Source organism: Eleutherodactylus coqui, chromosome 1 (genome assembly GCF_035609145.1).
Source record: "Eleutherodactylus coqui strain aEleCoq1 chromosome 1, aEleCoq1.hap1, whole genome shotgun sequence".
In the NCBI taxonomy this organism is placed as follows: domain Eukaryota; kingdom Metazoa; phylum Chordata; class Amphibia; order Anura; family Eleutherodactylidae; genus Eleutherodactylus; species Eleutherodactylus coqui.
The window spans coordinates 470,647,509-470,667,211 of NC_089837.1; the positions used below are offsets into that span (position 1 = coordinate 470,647,509).

The window sequence follows — 19,703 nt, forward strand, 5'->3', positions numbered from 1 at the left end:
GTGAAGCAAATTTAAGTCATGAGAAAACCCTTTAACTCCTACGCCTTGAATAAGCAAGGATTTACATGAATAAGTGTCAAGTAGTACTGAATCTTTCCCCACAAGACTACAGTATATTTCAATCTGCTCAGCTCCTGCTCTATACCCTCGAAAATTCTAAATTTGTCCTGTTTTGTGTTAGAAGATTATATTTAACATCATTAGGCTTAGAGTTCCTATGATGAAACAGACTGCTGAAAACTTTCCCTGATACAATAGGTTTATGTGCTGGCAAAAGGCCAGTTCCCAACCTTCCATGGTTGATGGACTATGACCTTAATCATCTTCGAATAGCAGTCCATCATCGTTATTGGACATGTTCTGCACAAGGTTTTTTTTTTACAATGACGTGAGAACAAAAAATAATTTATGTACTTCTGAACAGGAGTTCATTTTCCTAGAACTCATTCTATGTATTGTGGTACCATGATCACTGTTTATATATTTGGTATTCCACATTTGGAGTTTATTGAAGTCGTCATAATCGCTGAGACTGGGCATGTTAGGGAGTGGAAAACATAAACACCTAAAATGCAACCTTTAATTTTACTGATTTAAAATATGCCTGTGTATCATCAAAGGAAACATCCCAAGTACAAACACCTAGCCAGTGAATAATATACCAACATAAGTGGAACAAATAGAGGAACCGGATTTGGAGAAGAAACTAGGGAACATTAATGTTTCTAGGGATAAACTGTCCCTCAAGATATCTCTGCAGCCCCTAGATGAATATACAGCACCTGCCCTGACAAGGGCAACCCCATCATGGATATTTACCCTATTGCATACTCTCAATTTCCTAATAAATATGTTCCTAACATATATAGTTTCAAAAAGTCCCAATGTGTTCCCTTTAAATATAGGTTCCTCAAAGGACCAGTAAATTTTAACAATCACTCCAAATCCATAATGACATAATCATCAAACTGAATGACAATTAATAAAGATCTATGGGAATACCAATTCATCAACAAATTCCAATTCATAGAACAGTCAAAAAATACACTACGCAATAGGATACCTAAAATGATATAATGTGACCAGAGATTCTATGAAATGCAGGGGTAATACCATTGCCCTAGATGGGGCAAATCACTGTGACCACATAGAGAGTACAGGAGCCAGATGATATAGCCTGCTGGCTGTATTTAAGTAGTAACAGGGCGTTCAGGACTCTGCGTCTGTGGGAGTCACCGATGAGTGTGCGCACCATCGGATGCCAGGCCCATGTGACCTCCATCAGACCAAGCCAGTTTTCCCTGTCCTTATGTTATGCAGGAAGTCAAGGGAAGTAATTGCTCAAAAATGCCCACTTGACAATTGTCACTGTAGGCCACCACCCCACTCCTGCCACATAATGCAGAGATTTGCCAATGGTCAGATAGAGTACTACTCTCCAAAAAGTACCACGTAACCTCTACATTAGTTAATAGCAGCCGTAACACCAATAATGCTGTCCATGCAGAGCCATGTGGCGCTAGCCTTAAAGGTACAAAATCATATCAAGGGGCAGACAGAAGCGATGAAAAAGGATAATTATTATGATGAATAGTAATTCTTATTAAACAAAGGTAATAAAAAATAATAGAAATAGAGATTTTAGAAGGAGGAGCGTGTATCTTAACTAGACATTGATAATATTATTACATAAGCTAAATGAACATGCCCTCGGGCTATAAAAAGGGTCAAATTGAGCTATTAAATAACTGACCAATGAGACAATGAGTTCTCAAATATAAATGCTTGGATTTGCCCAACCTTAAAAATAGTCATTATTGAAGAGTAAACGTAATAACAACATATGGTGTGACCACACACTGATGGTTCAACCTGAAAGCGCCAACCTACAAAACTTTTTAGGGAAAATACGGTTTTAGACATGAGCGAGCGTACTCGCTTAGGCAAACTACTCGAGTGAGTAGTGCCTTATGCGAGTACCTGCCCGCTCGTCCCTAAAGATTCGGGTGCTGGCGGGGGAGAGCAGTGAGTTGCGGGAGTGAGCAGGGAGGAGCAGAGGGGAGAGAGTGAGAGAGAGATCTCTCTCCCCCCCCCCCCCCCCCCGTACATGGTTAGGCCATGCTCTTGATTGGCTTGGACAAAAAGAAAAGGCTGTATATCATTAGCAGGTGATCTGAGGGAATGTTGGAGGACCTGTTCATAATATCGGCCAATATTTCCACAAGATATTGATAACATCACTGGATCTACCATAGTGGGATGAGACGTTCCTGTCTATTTTCTATTATCTAATGAATGTTTAAAGCCCTGTTGTAGGGTAGATCCTGGATACCCTCTGTCGGAACAACGTCTCAAAATTTTGGCATGCGCATAGAAGTCCCTATTGAAGGAGCAACTCTTATGATCCCAGAAGCATTGTCCTTTAGAAATGCTCCTCCTCAGGGCTAAAGGATGCTGGCTACTCCAGTGTAAGTGAGTTCAGAGAGAGGGTTGGGGTCCTAAGATCAACCTTTTTTCATTATTTTCAGATTTATCATGTCATCTGAGCACAATTTTTAAAGCTCTATCCATTTTACTCTACTCATCTAAACTTGAAGATCTCCTTGGCTCCCCAGACCTTTCTAATACTCAAACCAAAGCCAATGCTCTGTCATAAACTGTTGCATCTAAGACTTTTGATAGATTATTTGTCAAATGGGTAGAGTTTTAATCGAGCTGAGGTGTAATGTACATTGTTGAGGAGTTTGATTTGGATTAAGAGATCATGAGCAGTCACTACTTAAGGAAACATTAAGAGCAAATGTTTGGAAGGAAGTTGAAGACTTAAAGTGTGGGAGAGGGGGTCTCTGTCTTAGGTTCATGCTTTATGTGTCAGTTAGATGTTGGGTCCTTCTTACACTCTGTGTGGTCCTGTTCCAGGATTTTGCCCTTCATGTTTTTCTATCCTTCAGATTCCTAATTCACATTTGTATCTTCCTAGAATACTCAAGGTATGCTTGTTAGGTAGCATTGATTAAACAGCTAAGGCTTCTTATTCCAAAACATTCTTTCGTTTTCTACTATGTAGTTGTATCGGTTTACACTGGATGGTCTTAGCTTTATTTATGGACTGGGTTGAGAGGGAATCTGCGATTGTAGCTTGTTCTATGTAACTGACTTGTTTCTTTTTTGTTTTTCTATTTACTTGCTTAACACCTTATCCCGCAGGTGTTTTAAACCTTAATCCCTTTACTCCCAAGCCATTTTTGCTTTTTTCATTTTTATTTCTTCTTCCTCACTTCCAAAACATCCTAATGTCTTTATTTTTCTGTTAACATAGCCATCTGGGGGTTTGTGTTTTGTGGGACGAGTTGGGATGGTAGCAAATCTATTGGTCTCAGATCGCGGCCCTGATGCCCAAAGCTGTTATCAAGAGCCTGGGCATCAGGATTGGAAGCTACACCAGTCAGCCTTGCGTAGCTTCTTCTGGAGTACTACTGTAAAAGGTGACAGATCAGAAGAAACCTCTCAAATGGCCGCTACAAAAAGGCAATATGGCAGATGTTAAGAGATTAATGCTATATATATAGTTGTTGTTGTTAGCCATTCAGTCGTTCACGACGCTCGCCAACCCTAAAGGCTCCCTCCCTCCATGTTTTTCGGTTTTGCACTGCTTCTTTCAGTTGTGTGATATCCATTCCAGTATCAGCTTTGACAGTATCAGCCATTGTGTTGTTTGGCATCTAGGTCTTCTTTTGCCACTGATCTGTCCAAGCGTTATACATTTTTCTAGCGCCTCTGCTCACATTACATGGCCAAAATTCGTGAGTCTGGTGATCTTGTCCTCCAGTGATATTTCGGGTCTTATAGGATTCAGGACTTCTCTGTTTGTTACTCTCGCTGCCCAGGCCATATTTTTTTTTTTTCTTCTTTTTTGAAGGCTAGGACAAGTTAAGATTTACAATTTGGCCATAAAGCTGAAGTAGGTCAATGCTTCACTCAAACGGTCTTCAGAAGAAACACATAGATGAGCCTCGTGTGGTGCAGAGTGTAAGCTCTCGCCTACAACCTGAAGGTTGCAAGTTCAATCCCCGCATGAATCAGGTAGCCAGCTCAAGGTTGACTCAGCCTTCCATCCTTCCGAGGTTGGTAAAATGAGAACCCAGCTTGGTGGGGGGTAATAAGTAATAATTACCTGAAAGCGCTGCGGAATAAGTTGGCGCTATACAAATACCATGATTTGATTTTTTTTATTTGATTATACCAAAGTGAAATCTGAAGTCTATTATTGTATTAGTAGACTGTCGCTTTGCTGGCATACGTTTTTCAAATACACTAGCCCCCAATGTAATATCTGCATACTTGCCAATTAATGATCTGCTTTTCAGCCACTTGAGGTTGTATTTTATCAACGGCATCACTTATAAGATTTATTGCATGGTGTGCATTAAGACTTATGTTACATCAGGTGTACACTGAGAAAAATGAAGTTGAGCATACTGAGCATTTGGCAGGTTTTGAGAGGAGGATTGTGCACATCTCTGGTGCGGCACAGCAGTTCATAGAATTACATGGTAGCTCAGTGGAAACTTTCAGCTTTGTGGGTATAGAGAGGATACACAGACCTATCCATGGAGATAAATGGAAATGAGCACTGTGAAGCATATTTGATCCTAAACTTGGGAACACGTTTCCCACAGGGGATGAATTATAAAACAATCTATTATATTTCTATTGATAAATACAGGATATTTGGGTTGGAAATTATGATTAGGAGGTGTCATGAACATAAAGGGTTGAGTAATGAGTATATGAACTATCTTATCAAAAGTATTTAGACACCCCTATCAGTAGAATGGATTGTGTCTTATAAGCATGTCATGTGTCCGAAACCATGCTACATAAGATGCAGATCCTTGGAGGTGTTAGTCATAGTTTGTCAGGAATGCTATTTTTCTCCTTAGGGAGAGCAGCTAGAAGGTGAGTGAGAAAACTTTAAGGCCATTCATGCTCCTCTGGGTAATATGCAGATAAGTGACATTGAACAATACCTCTGCAGCACCACCTATTGGAAGGCAGCATTCCTGCAAGTCATAGTTTGTGCATGCTATTGGATAAATGGGTTATTCCATCCCTCCTGAACTGCCATGCAACCACCGGTCTACAATGGTGCAAGAAGCATCGTCATTGGACAGTTGAACAATGGAAAAACATTCTATGGAGTGACAAATCACACTACTTCAGATCATATGGAGGTACTTGGGTGTGGAGGATGCCTGGAGAATGCCTTTTGCCTGAATGGGTTGTGCCAGTAGTTTAAGGAAATATGTCACCTTGGGGGATGTACTTTTCATACTCACTCTACTGTTACTGCAGTATCCCCTAGTGAAATCTGTGGGTGGTCTGAAAATCTGACTCTTTTCAAACTGCTTTTCGCATGCTCTCCTATAGGCATGGCGGTCTGAAAAGAGTCAGATTTTCAGACTGCACACAGACTTCAACAGTGGACAGCCCAGAGTGGGTGAGAATTCAAAAATACATCCTTTGGCTCCCCATCATCTCCGTGAATAGCACCATAACTTAGTTTACGGTGGTGTACTGAGGTGACAGGTTCATTTTAAATACGGTGGAGGTTCCGTTATGGTCTGGGGATGCTTCATGTGGCATACTCTCAATCCATGGTTTTAGTAACAAGAACCATGAACATGCCAGTGTACCTTGACATTATAGACAATAATGCGCTTCCAACAATGTGGCAATACTTGGTAATGGTCAGCAATACTTCCAACAAGACAACTCGCCTTGTCACAATTCCAACACTGTTTTACAATGGTCTGAGTATATGGGTATATCAAGATTGGACCGGCTATACAGAGTCCCGACCTGAACCCTATTGAACATCTTTGGGACAAACTTAAATGTCGAGTCAAAAAATATCAACAGCGTCCATCTTCTTAGAGAGAACTTTCCAGACATTTGCAGAATGACTGGAGGGTAAAACCAGCTGAAATATATCAGACATTAGTAGAAAGTATGGAGACTATCCAATATCATTAGGCCCAAAGGATCCCCACTAAGTATTAATAGGTGTAAATCAATACCACTTTTGATTCTTGCTCAGATATCCGATTACTTTTGGTAGGACAGTGTACTTACCTTCAATTGATTTTGTCTTTCCATTGGTTCTTCCTGTTTTAAAAGGAAGTCAATTGTTTTATGTTGTGATCAAGCACCTATGTGTTTGAAATGTGTAAGCTGTACACTAATAACCATGCACTATGGATTTTAATTATGCCATAACAAAGGAGTTAATTTATTTTTACAGTAGGTCAGGAGGGGTGTTGTGTCTCCTTAAGAAGAACACCCAAAAAGTGTGTGGAGACACCTAGGAGTGAGTAGGTTAGGGGATGGTAAAGTCTCTCCCCAAGGAGGGCACCCAAAAGTGGTGTGGGGACACCTAAAAGGTGAATAAGGGGACATATAAGGCCATGCTAGCTCCTCTGGGTAATTTATGCAAATATGTAGATAGAGAAATTGCTCTGCAGCACCCCCTATTGGATGGCAGCATTCCTTCAAATCAAAGTGACTTTATAAAAGGACTTAACAATAATTGGAAATAGAAATCCAAGCCAGAAAACCATGCGTATACAACTGTTTCGGGGTTATTGCTCCTCATCAGTGTGCAGCAGGCTTCTGGCTTAGTTTTTGAGAGGCCGATGATGTTAGTCAGGAGGGGTGTCATGCCTCATTAAGGAGAGCACCCTAAAAGTGTGTGGAGACACCTAGGGGGTGAGTGGGTCAGGGGATGGTATAGTCTCTCCCCCAAGGAGAGCACCGAGAAGGGGTTTGGGGACACCTAAAAGGTGACTAAAGAGATTTATGCTAGCTCCTCTGGGTAATTTATGCAAATAAGGAAGATGGAAAAATACCTCTGCAGTGCCACCTATTGGATGGCAGCCAATCATTGTTAAGACTTGTTATAAAGTCACTTTGATTTGAAGGAGTGCTGCCATCCAATAGGTGGCATTGCAGTGGCATTTTTCCATCTTCCCTTTTGCATTTATTTTTACTGAAGTGCCAAAATGTCCTTTATTGATTTGATGCAAATCATGCCTGCACGCTGCCAACATATAATGTCAGCTGGAGGTTATTAGCATTGCCGCAGTTTTAGATGAAATAGGATAAGATAGTAAAATATTGCTATTCACTGACTATTTCAAACATCTGAAAATAGTCATTTTTAGCAAACTAACAACATCATGGGGTTCTTGTACATTCTAGAGTAAAGAATGGTGGGAAATATTGGTAAAACACAATGAGCACAACTTTAAAAAACAAGAGTCCTATAGAAAAGTTAATTTACATGGAAATTAAAGTCATTTCCCAAAGAGATGTAAATGGCTATAAGCTCTACTACAGCCCTCCTGATTAAAAGCCTCCAAATCTGGCGGCTTGCACTTATCCACATATTGCTTCCTTCCTGCCTCCCCTCAGTTCTTGTCAGTTTCCATGGTGACTGAATAGTGGACGCGGTCTCTTGTTCCAGTATCCATGGAGACTCGGAAGTGCTCTGAAGTTGGGCGGTAACCTGTCATGGATGGAGAGTGACAAAAAGGGGTTGAAGTCACCACAGACAGTGACAAAGATAGAAGAAGGGAGGAAACTAATCAGGAACACAATGGCTTTAATGCTGCCGTCTCATTCATTGCAGCCGCTTCATAAACAATATATTGTAACCCGAGTTATTTCTTGAACTAATCATCTGCAACTAATTTAGTTGATACGCAAAAAAGATTCTAAGGGAAAGACTTATCCACTACGTATTTCAATACTCCCAATGATTTGCTGCGGGAAATACACAGTAAGGATCACATAGGCTCCCATTGTAAAGCTCTATACAACATGGCATAAGCTTTTTTTTTTTTACTGTATGGTCACAGTATGAAAGGCTGACAAAGACATATGTCCTTCCAGTTCAGTCTATTATCCTGCTGTGTGGATCCAGAGGAAGGCAAAAGAAACACCAATGAGTTAGAAGCCAATTTGAGGAAAAAAGTTTCTTCCTAACTCAACCAATTTGGCAATCGTAATAATCCCCGGACCACCGACCCTTCTGAAGTAATCAGTGACTATAACATATAATATTGTATCACTCTTAAACTCTTTTATCGAGTTCATCATCACTACGTCCTTAAGCAGAGAGTTCCACAGTCTCACTGCTCTTACAGTAAAGAACCTCTTCTATGTTGGTGTAGAAACCTTCTTTCCTCTAGACGTAGAGGATGCCCCTTTGTTACAATCACAGTCCTGGGTATACATAGATGATGGGAGAGATCTCTATATTGTCCCCGGGTATATCTATACATAGTTATTAGGTTGCCCCCCAGCCATCTTTTTTTCTTAAGTGAATAACTCCAATTTTGTAGTTGTAGTCCACCCATTCCGTTTATTACTTTGAACCTGCTCAAGCTCTGATATGTCCTTCCTAAGTACCGGTGCCCAAAACTGTATACAATATTCCATGTGTGGTCTGACCAGTGACTTGTAAAGAGGAAGAACAATGTACATGTCATTTGCCCATAGTCGTCTCTTGATGCACACCATGATCCTATTTGCCTTGGCAGCAGCTGCCTGACATTGGTTGCTTCTGTTAAGATTACCGTTAACTAAAATCCCCAAGTCCTTTTCCATGTCAGTGTTCCCCAGTGGTTTCCCATTCAGTGTGTAATGGTGACATGTATTTCCTCTGCCCATGTGCAGAACCTTATATTTATCAGTGTTAAACCTCATTTGCCATTTTCTGCCCCCAACTTATCCAAATCCATTTGTAACTGTATATTTCTAGCATTGATTACGTTACATAGTATCGTCCGTATCATGACTGTATCATCTGCAAATATTTATATTTTATTGTACAATCCTTCTACCAGGTCATTAATAAGTATATTATGCCTCTATATGTAAATGTATGACTCTATATAGGAAAGTGCATCACTCTATGATGTTCTATATTGTAAAAAAAAAAACATATGCAGATGCAAACACTGTGTGCATAGGGCCCTATGGAGATGTTTGGTGAATGTAGCCTAGAATATATGTTTGTGCCACTGCTCAGGAAAGAGCTGGGGACACTTAATATGTCTGTAATACTGGATTAGCACCATGATATAGCTATGTCCTGGACTTCCATCAGGGGCGTAACTATAGGGGGTGCAGGGGATGCAGTTGCACCCGGGCCCAGGACCCTTGGGGGGCCCATAAGGCTTCTCTATTCAATACAGGGAGCCTAGTAGTATGAATAAAGCATTATAGTTGGGGGGCCCCGTTACAGATTTTGCATTGGGGCCCTGAATCTTCAAGTTACGCCTCTGGGTTCCATCATGGGGTTATGCTTGAATACCTGAAAATGGAATCCAGAGAGAACCCCAGCATGAGATTATAGGCTTCCATTCCTGAAATGGAGAGCAATAAGGTCAACATTTCAGCAGGTTTGTTTCTAGAATTTGTGCCAGACAGAATAGTGTAGGTGACCTTGTTTTTAGGGATTCAGATAGAACCCCATGACAGGACCTCGGGGCATAGACATATCATGATGTGAACCTAGCCTAAAAGGTTACATTCCACTAAAATGTTTCAAATACTTAGCATAGGAACAAGTAAATTAATTAATCATAAGTGAGAAATAATGAGGAAAAGGATGGAGCATTCCTGATGGATATTTTATGGTCAGTGATTGAAGGTACTGATACAAAAGGTGTTGTCCAGTTATAAACTATTGATGGCCTTTCCGCAGGACAGGTCATTAATAGTAGATCAGATTAGGTTCACAGTCGAGGATCCCAGCTGATCAGCTGTTCACTGGGCAAGTGTGTTCATGCACTGAGGTGATTCCTGCAGGAAGCAGACAGCTCCATTCTCACTGCAGTGGCCAGGCTTGGTATTGCAGTGTCCCCTTTCACTTCATTGAGAACTTTGACCAGTATACCAGTTCAGGCCACTGCAGTGAGAACAGAGCTGTCTGCTTCCTGCATAAATCAGCTCAGTGCATAAACATCCTTGCCCAGTGAACAGCTGATCAGCTGGAATCCTGTGGCAGATGCCTGCTGATCTATTACTGATAACCTTTCCTGCAGATAGGCCAACAATAGTTTTTAAATGGACAACCCCTTTAAAAATTGGGTTCTTCCTCCAGAGCTTGCTATCCTGAACCCAAATCTGACTTCTGGCACTGAGGTTTGAGGAACTTCAGACTCCTAAAAAAATGTAGTTTGCATGACTTCCAGCTAACTCCACACTGGTGGCTGAACGTCTAGTATTATTTAGAAAGTTGCTTAGTTTTGCATGTAGCAAGCAAATGAGCAATAACACAAATTTTTGTGCAAAGATGTCCATAGTCGTTAATGTAAATGTGAACAGTACCTTATCCTTTGCTCACTCGCCATGTTTTCTAGGAATCGGTTCTCATTTACATAGACTTAACTATTCGTATTGTTTTGATCTTTATCCAGGTGATCAGTTTAAGAAGGAGATTAGTGTGGAAGGGCAGAGCTACCTTCTGTTGATAAGAGAAGAAGCTGGCGCACCAGATGCCAAGGTAATTGTGATTGCTGCTTGATTTTTATGCAGGAGCATATGGATAGGGAAACAAGACGGCAAGTCGGTAACTAGGAATACATTACAATGGTTATAAGAATACAGTGAGATTCTCTAAGATTTGGAAACTAAAATAGTTAAGACTCAGGAACTGAATGACAAAGAACTAAAGTTCACATACAGAAAAAGTTAACGAAAATACATACAAGGGAGCAAATCACAATACTCATATTTATAGTGTTGTGCAAACGATTTAGGCAGATGTGGAAAAAATGCCTTAAAGTAAAAATGCTTTCTAAAATGGAAGCGTTAATCATTTATTTTTGTCAATTAAGAAAAAACAAAACAAAAAAGGAATCTAAATCAAATCAGTATTTGGTGTGACCGTCCTTTGCCTTCAAAACAGCATCAATTCTGCTAGGTACACTTGCACAAAGTCAGGGATTTTGTAGAATTATACCAAATGATTAACCAATGATACCAAAAGCAATCATTAAGGAACAGAAACGGCTGTGTAGGAGGCTTAAAACTGGGTGAGGAACAGCCAAACTCTGCTAGAAAGGTGAGGTTGTGGAAGACCGTTTCATGTCATAGGTCATACATCATGGCAAGACTGAGCATAGTAACATGTCAACAAGACACAAGGTAGGTTACTGCATTAGCTAGATCTCTTCCAGTCGGAGATTTCAAAGCAGACTGGGGTTTCAAGAGATGCTGTTCAAGTTCTTTTGAAGAAGCACAAAGAAACGGGCATTGTTGAGGACCATAGATGCAGTGGTCAGCCAAGGAAACTTATTGCAGCAGATGAAAGACATGTCATGCTTTCTTCCCTTCGAAATTGGAAGATGTCCAGCAGTGCCATCAGCCCAGAACTGATAGAAACCAGTCTGTCCAGAAGTGATTTCATGGAAGAATTGTTGCTAAAAAGCCATACCTTCAACATGGAAACAAAGCTAAGCCACTCAACTATACACGTTTTCTTTTTTTGGAAAATTAATAAAAACCTTAAATAATAAAAAAAAACTAAACTATACACAAAAACAGGAACTGGGATGCAGAAACATGACATTTTGAAATGTGAAAATTTGAAATATTTGGCTGCACTGGAAGACAGTTTGTTCATTGAAGGTCTGGAGAGCAGTACAATAATGAGTGTCTGCAGGCAACAGTGAAGCATGGTGGAGGGTCCTTGCAAGTTTGGGGCTGCATTTCAGCATATGGCGTTGGGATTTGATCAAGAGTAATGCTTTCCTCAATGCTGAGAAATACAGGCAGATACTTATCCATCATGCAGTAACTTCAGGGAGGCGTCTGATTGGCTCCAAATTTACCTAGAATACCTGATGCTGTTTTGAATGCAAAGGGTGGTCAACCAAATATTGATCTGATTTAGATTTCTCTTCTGTTCATCACTTTGCATTTTGTTAACTGACAAAAATAAACTATTAAAATTTCTATTTTTGTAAGCATTCTTACTTCGCAGCATTTTTTCCCACACCTTCCCAAAATCTTTATACGTAGTGTTTGGTGCTCAGAAGAGGGTTGTAACAGTATATAACTGTAACAGTTATGGGGATTCAGTTCTTGAAATGACATAAAATGCAGTGCAATGTATATTATCCTGAATTAGTTGAAAGATCTAATGAGCTGACATCTGTGAGGAAACTCCTTTTTCGTGTTCATATTTTCTACAGCGCCCCTTCAGTAAAAAAGAAGCATTGCAGGGAATCCATATATTTCAAAAGACAATTAGTTATAGGATTTTCTGTGGGCACCTCCTGTCCTGAAAAGATAGTTGCAATTAACTAATGGAAAGACGTCCTGAGATGGAGCCCTTGGCTCAGAATACCTAAATATTCTGAGGCAAGGGCTCCAATAGGTCACAATTTCCCTTATTAGAAGATCTCTCATATTCATCTGTATGCTTCATAGTTATCTATCCTGCATAATATAAGCAATTCTGTATGTCCTCTCTCTTGTAGTGGTGACATATGCTTTAAACATATCCTTTAGATATATCATTACTGGGATGAACTGGAATCCCCTCTTACATCTCCGTAAGAGCGCTCCGATTACAGCGCTGAGAGTTTCTACTGTTTGGGATGTTACCTATTAAATTCCTCTTTGCCTTTTAGTACAATTGGAAGGGACAGAGCTGAATCTGAATGAACTGGCTGTCTTCAGATATTGAATGATTTTAGAAGCATTTACTAGTAGACGGAGGCACAGAGGGTATTTAGATAAATCTCCAGGGACTGGGGAGTGGCATAAACCAGTGTCTGCAATTCCCATTGACAGATTGCCTATTGATTTAACCTCTTGGGCTTTTTAGTTTGCTAACTGGGTGGATGGCGTCATCTTTGTGTTCAGCCTGGAGAATGAGGCAAGCTTCCAAGACATGTTCCAGTACTATGCTCTTTTGGCAAACTACCGAAGTGTCTCAGACCTTGCTGTGGCTCTGGTGGGGACTCAAGGTAAGGTGCTTTTTCTTTTTTAACCCATTAAGAACGTAGTGCTTTTTTAAATCTCATTTTCATTTTTCCTTCTCACTTTCAAAAAAATCATAACTCTTTTATGTTTCTAATGACGTAGCCATCTGAGGGCTTGTTTTTTGTGGACTAGTTGCCCTTTTCAGTGGTGCTATTTAATGTATGATATAATGTACTGAAAAACTTTTACAAGTTTCCAAGTGGAGTGAAATGGAAAAAAAAATGCAATTCCGGCGCTATTGGGGGGATCTTGTTTTCATGGTGTAGATATTGAGGCAAAAATAACCTGATAACTTTGGTCTGTGGGTCAGTGCGCTTACAACGACACAGTATTACACTATACTGCATTTTCACAGGCAGTCTATGAAGACATGCCAAAAGTCACAGCATTTATTCATGGCAGCCATGCCAATCAAACGGAACCCTGCAATCTCATTGTGGGGGGCCATTTGGGACCCTTAAACAATGATTGGGGCATTTAAATGCCACTGTCTAAATTGTCAGTGGCATTTAGAGGGTTAAGAGGCGTGATAAGCATTGGCGCTGATCGCGGCTGATGTGGGAGGGTCTCTGCTATCACAGACAGCTGGCACCTGACTTGTATATACACCCCGTACACACAGGACATAAATGTACACCCTGTGGTGTTAAGGGGTTAATTCAGTCTTGTATTGGGTGGTACACATGGGCATAACCTCCAGGGTAGAAGATACAACGCCTTCTATAGGAACTAGAAACCAGAGGGGCCCATCTACATGTAGATGTGAGGTGCAATTAGTGCCATTCACGTGGGTGTATTTTCTGTGCTGACCATATACTGACTGCACGGACCGCACACCGACCCATTAAATTGGTGTATTCAGGTGTCTATTATTTATGCAATCTATTTATGCAATCTGATGTCGCACGTAAAAGAAACCCAAAAAACGCATCTCTTATTTTGGTCCGTGTTCACAGACCAAAATCGCCCATGAGAGTTTATGGGATCGTAAAAAAAATGCAGCGAACATCGATGTTACATGCTTGTGTACTGCGCTTTATACGCATGTTGCGGGGCTGGAGTGAAACCAAAAAAGGGACATTAATTGGGCCTTTTTTTTCTTGTCTTCGTGCGTGAAAAATGGATGCCATACCAATGGCACACGGATTTTAAAAATGCACATATGTAACAAAAACATATGCAACATACAAATACACATCCAGTGAAATTGGTCTGCTTTTCACGAACCAAAATTTTACCTTTTGTGAATGAGCCGTTAGGGATCACTGTAGAGAATGGAATGGAAGAGTGAGTAGGCCAATAGAAAATTGAGATCAAGAAAGGACAAAAAAAACGAATTATTCTAATAGTATATTTTTTTTGTGCTTGTGATGAATCGGGTCCACAGACCAAGTTTTGATGAAGGGCGATGTGACTACCAGTGACACCTCTTGTAAAAGTTTTTTAAACTTCTAGAACTGCAGTATTATGTGATTGGAATATATTACCTGCACATCATGTATATACAGTAGTTATAGGGTGTATGTGTCTTATCTATGGAGAATATACGGCATATTTGACTTCTGGCTTACAGCTTTGCATCTACTTTCAGATAAAATTAGCTCAAGCAATCCAAGGGTTATTGAAGACATGCGAGCCAGAGGTCTATGTAATGACATGAAACGTTGCATGTACTATGAAACCTGTGCCACTTATGGGTTAAACGTGGATCGAGTGTTCAGTGAAGGTGAGGAACTTTATGTCATATTATCTGATGGAAGGTACCGTGGAGGGGTTTATAGGATACACTAGGGCAGTTTTGCATGTAGTATACTAGTATACATCTAGTTCATAGTAAATACAACTAATATTTTCACATCAGTATCAAATCTGTATTTGAATGAGGACCCTTTACAAGGGCTGACAATTGGGTATCAACCCTCGTTTCCTTGATTGTTGGCCCATGTGAAGTTGCACGTTAGAGATGAGCGAGCATACTCGCCAAGGGCAATTACTCGATCGAGCATTGCCCTTATCGAGTACCTGCCCACTTGGAAGAAAAGATTCGGCTGCCGGCGGCGGGCGGGGAGCAGCGGGGGAGGGCGGGGAGATCTCTCTCTCCCTCTCCCCACCACCCCTTCCCCGCTCCCTCCTGCTCACTGCCGCAACTCACCTCTCACCCACGCCGGCAGCCGAACCTTTTCTTCCAAGCGGGGAGATACTCGCTAAGGACAATGCTCAATCGAGTAATTGTCCTTAGCGAGTATGCTCGCTGATCTCTATTGCATGTACAAATACTTGAGTGTTTACTTTGTGTAGCTCAAAAAAATATTCGTTGCTGGCTGCACATCTCTCATTAGGAACTGGGGGGTGCTGCCGACAGTCATGATTCTCTACGGGGAATGAACGAACAAATGAATGATCGTCCTCTCTGCATAAAGTCTGAATTGGCACATATGAGATGAGTGCCAATCTCATTTATTACTCAACTACATCACGCCTTGTAAAAATACAATGTTTTTACAAAAAATGTACCCCTGATCCTGAGTAAAAGCCCTCTTATAGAAGCCAACATTCATAGGAACACTCTTTTGCCTGATTGCCGCACTAATGATGCTATAGACCTACAGGACTTAAATCTACTAGTGTTACTTGCTGGTTCATTCCATGTACAGAATGTTTGCTCTGTTAATTTGCATTCTGGGAATTGCTGCCAATTTTCTTTTAATTAGGTACACTGACCTTACTATATATATTTAAATAGGGTAAAAAATAAGATAAGGGACTTTCTAATTTAATGGAAATGACCAATCTGGAACATCTTTCTCTCTTTTTAATCTAAATAGGTTGAATCAATTTATATATACAGTGATTGGAGCTATATTTTAATGATACAAAGCTCCAAATAGCCTGTATAGACATAGATATAGCTGCAGAAAGCCCATATGTTACATTTTAATTTTAAGTATAAGACGTGGAGCTCTGAAATCAGAAAACCTAATCTCTAGCTTCTACTATTGATAACCTATGCTTAGGATAAGTAATCAATAGTTGATCGGCAGGGGTCTACCACTCGAGATCCCCACCGATCAACTGATCCTCCAGCCTGCTGGTAGTGCAGCAAAACTGGACATCTGCATCCGGATCCGGAGGTATAATAGATGGCTTCATTTTAATTGAAGTCAATGGGAGCAAAGCTTTTTATTATACTTTTGATTCCGACCCCAATGTGGACACCCGGCTCAGCTGCACAGAAAACGGGCCTGAGGATCAGATGATCAATAGGACCCAACCAGACCACAGACCACCACCGACCCAACCAGACCACAGACCATGTCTTATCCGAAGATCATCAATAGTAAATTCCCAGACTCAACACCATTAAGTCATTAATTGGCACAAAATTTCAGACCTAATGAGAATGAAAGCTGGAGATTACCATTTTACCTTTTATGAAATGATATGTGAAGACTATTTAAAATTAACTATATCTTTTTATACTTTATTTCTTTTGTTTCAGTGGCCCAGAAGGTCCTAGCTCTAAAGCGGCAGCAACAGCTACTGTCATGCAAATCATTACCCAGTTCCCCAAGTCATTCTGGAGGCTCCACTCCATTATCAGTGCAGGTAATGATGGACGGACATAATGTCTTCCTTGGTCATGTGATTCCATTTGCCATTGAGAACTTTCTGCTGATTCTCTTGTCAGCTCAACTAAACAACTGTGAAAGTCCTTTGACTGTTAACTAGATATATTACGTTCAGGACTTTTTTGCCTCTGAAAAATTGAAAGACATGCTTTTATCAAAAAAACATAAAATAAAACATACTTGCTTTTTTCCTAGACAAGCAATGGGGGACCAGGCAATGACTACTCATCCTCCCTACCTTCTACTCCAAACATCAGCCACAGAGAACTTCGTAGTGAGGTGTCAATTGGAGTCAGCACCCCGGGGTCACTCCACCGTGGAGCGAAACGTCGCACAAGCCTTTTCCCAGTAAGTAAAAACTCTAACATCTCAGACAATACTTATCCCTTTCATACTAGTGTTCCCCAACTCCAGTTCTCAGGGGCCGCCAACAGGTCATGTTTTCAGGATTTCCTCTGTGTTGTACAGGTGATGTGATTATTGTCGGTGCCTCAGACATTGCCACAGGTGTTCTTACTATAGGATATCCTGAAAACATGACCTGTTGGAGGTCCTGAGGACTGGAGTTGGGAAACACTGCTCTATAGGATGTGTAATCAGCCTTCCCATTATCCCAGCAATATAAGCAAAAAAGGGGGCGATATACAGCTAGACAATAATACCACCCTTTTGTGTCAGCAATGAAAAGTGACACCCATAGCCCACTACAGAGAGGGTGATAGCATGAACCGATAGTCTCATTTTATTATGGGGCCCTCCCTGCTCTATTTATGCCTTATAATATAATCTTCATACCACTTCTCTGACTTTATGGACATGGTGCTTGCAAAATCTATATATTGTATGCAGTGCATCCATGCAAAGTTCAAGCATTTTCATTATATAGTGTAATTACTAAATTGCAATAACTCCAAAGCAGAAAAATATAGTGGTTCAGTTGTTAGAATTGTTCCTTTGCAGTTCCAGAAGTTGTAGTTCACCTCTGACCAAGGGCAACATCTGGATAGAGTTATTTTTTTAGGTTCTCTCTGTGTTTATTCTTGTTATTTTTCTTGTCCAGTGTGGCATGGCCAAGTGTGATAGGTCAGCTGTTAGCACTCCTGGTTTGCACTACTGGAGTCGTAGGTTCAAATCTGACTAAGTGCAACATCTGGATGGAGTTTTTCTGTCATGTAGATGTTGACCTTGATGGGATTTGAACCAAGGACCACAACAATGAAAGGCAAAAGTACTAGCAACTGAGGCACATTAATAGAAATAGGGGACACGCACACACACGATACGGGACAACCATCTGAACCGTGGTGGTCCAACCTCAAGGCTCTCACGGAATTGAATGGAGCAGGGGCCGGCCTTGTGCGCTGCAGCTTCATTCATTTTGCCAATCTCTTGGGAGATGATTGCGGGTCCCAGAGGTCAGCTAGTTATTTCCTATTCTAAGAATAGGGTATAGAGATCAGCGAGTGTACTCGGAAAAGCACTACTCGCTCGAGTAATGTGCTTTATCCGAGTATTGCTGTGCTCGTCCCTGAAGATTCGGGTGCCGCTGCGGCTGACAGGTGAGTCGCAGCGGGGAGCAGGGGAGAGCGGGCGGGAGAGAGGGAGAGAAAGATCTCCCCTCCGTTCCTCCCCGCTCTCCCCAGCAGCTCCCCGCTCCGTGCCGGCACCCGAATCTTCAGGGACGAGCACAGCGATACTCGGATAAAGCAAATTAGTCGAGCAAGTAGTGCTTTTCCGAGTACGCTCGCTCATCTCTAGGTATAACTTAACTCACTTAGGATAATGTCACTGGAATGTCCCTTTAAAGATAAATGAACATGTCATAGAATTGACAATTTAAGTCAATGGAGGCTGTCCGACCCAAATCATCGCTAAGCGACAGCACGGGAAATACAAACCAAAAAACCCTGTACTGCGCATGACCGCCGGCAAGTGCCACGGTAATTCACAATACAGTGCAGACAGGTGCGTAGGGTTGCTGGCCGGGCTCACAGCCAGAATCCGCTGTGGATTCCGGTCCGCCCATGTGAGTCCGACCTAGAAGCTAATCATAGTTGAAATGAAATTTGGATTTGCGTTGTACACCCCAAGTTTTTTTCTAATCATGTTTGAATAAAACCATAATGTTTTACTGAAGCTGGAGTTATACCCGTCCTTTGGAGAACTTTTAACCTACCTGCCCATATTTGCAAAGCAGCTTGTGATACAAATTCCTGTACTAAAATGTCAATGTGCATCATTTTTGCTTCCTACTCACCAAATTTGGGAAGTCATGAAATTTTTTTTATCAGATTTATTAACTAGAGTAGATATATATACTGCAAATATTTTTGCAAATCCAATCATGCTCATAGCAGAACTAGATCAAATCCTGACTGAATAGTGAAAATGTGTCAAATTTATTAAAGTAACCCTCCGATCCTGAACAAACAAAGATGGCCGAACCGCATAACTGGCTACTTGATGCACACTGAGCATCAGCATGCAACATTAGTCTAAGGCACGACGCGCGCTTTGATTGACCAATGCTATCCCCAGACTATCGCTCTCTTAGACTATTGATGCATACTAATGCACAGTGTGTAGCAAGTAGTCAGACTAGAGGGTCAATTGAAGAACATTGTTTGTCTTTACATAAATTTGGCTCACTCTGTCTCCTTTGCTTAAAGGGAAACTGTCATCAATTATAAGTACCAGAAACTAAGTTTTGGTGCATATTGTTTAGTTGATGTAGCGTTCGGAGAGCTATGTCCCATAATCACATGATCTCCCGTTACTGCAGTGTCCCCCGGGAAAGTCAGCATACGCACAACCAGTATGACTCTTTTCAGAAGGCTGTGCTTGTGCATTCCCATAGTGTTGAACGTGAGTGCGCACGCACGTTGAAATAATCACGCTGGCTGTGCACACACAGACTTTATTGGGGTGATTATGAGACACAGCACCCCAAACTCTACATCACATAAACTATGAGCACCATAACTATTTGGTGCTTATAGTTGATAACAAGTT

At 41.1% G+C, this 19,703-nt stretch overlaps 1 protein-coding gene across 2 annotated transcripts in view; it reads left to right on the top strand.

The window, feature by feature from the left end:
- AGAP2 (ArfGAP with GTPase domain, ankyrin repeat and PH domain 2) overlaps positions 1 to 19,703 on the top strand; it is a 270,155-nt gene that overhangs the window by 196,510 nt on the left and 53,942 nt on the right. For both annotated transcript variants that reach the window (XM_066584399.1, XM_066584400.1), the window contains exons 4-8: positions 10,488 to 10,573; positions 12,905 to 13,046; positions 14,654 to 14,788; positions 16,562 to 16,668; positions 16,887 to 17,039. In XM_066584399.1, coding sequence (XP_066440496.1) covers positions 10,488 to 10,573; positions 12,905 to 13,046; positions 14,654 to 14,788; positions 16,562 to 16,668; positions 16,887 to 17,039 — 623 coding nt within the window. The remainder of the gene's footprint in view (positions 1 to 10,487; positions 10,574 to 12,904; positions 13,047 to 14,653; positions 14,789 to 16,561; positions 16,669 to 16,886; positions 17,040 to 19,703) is intronic.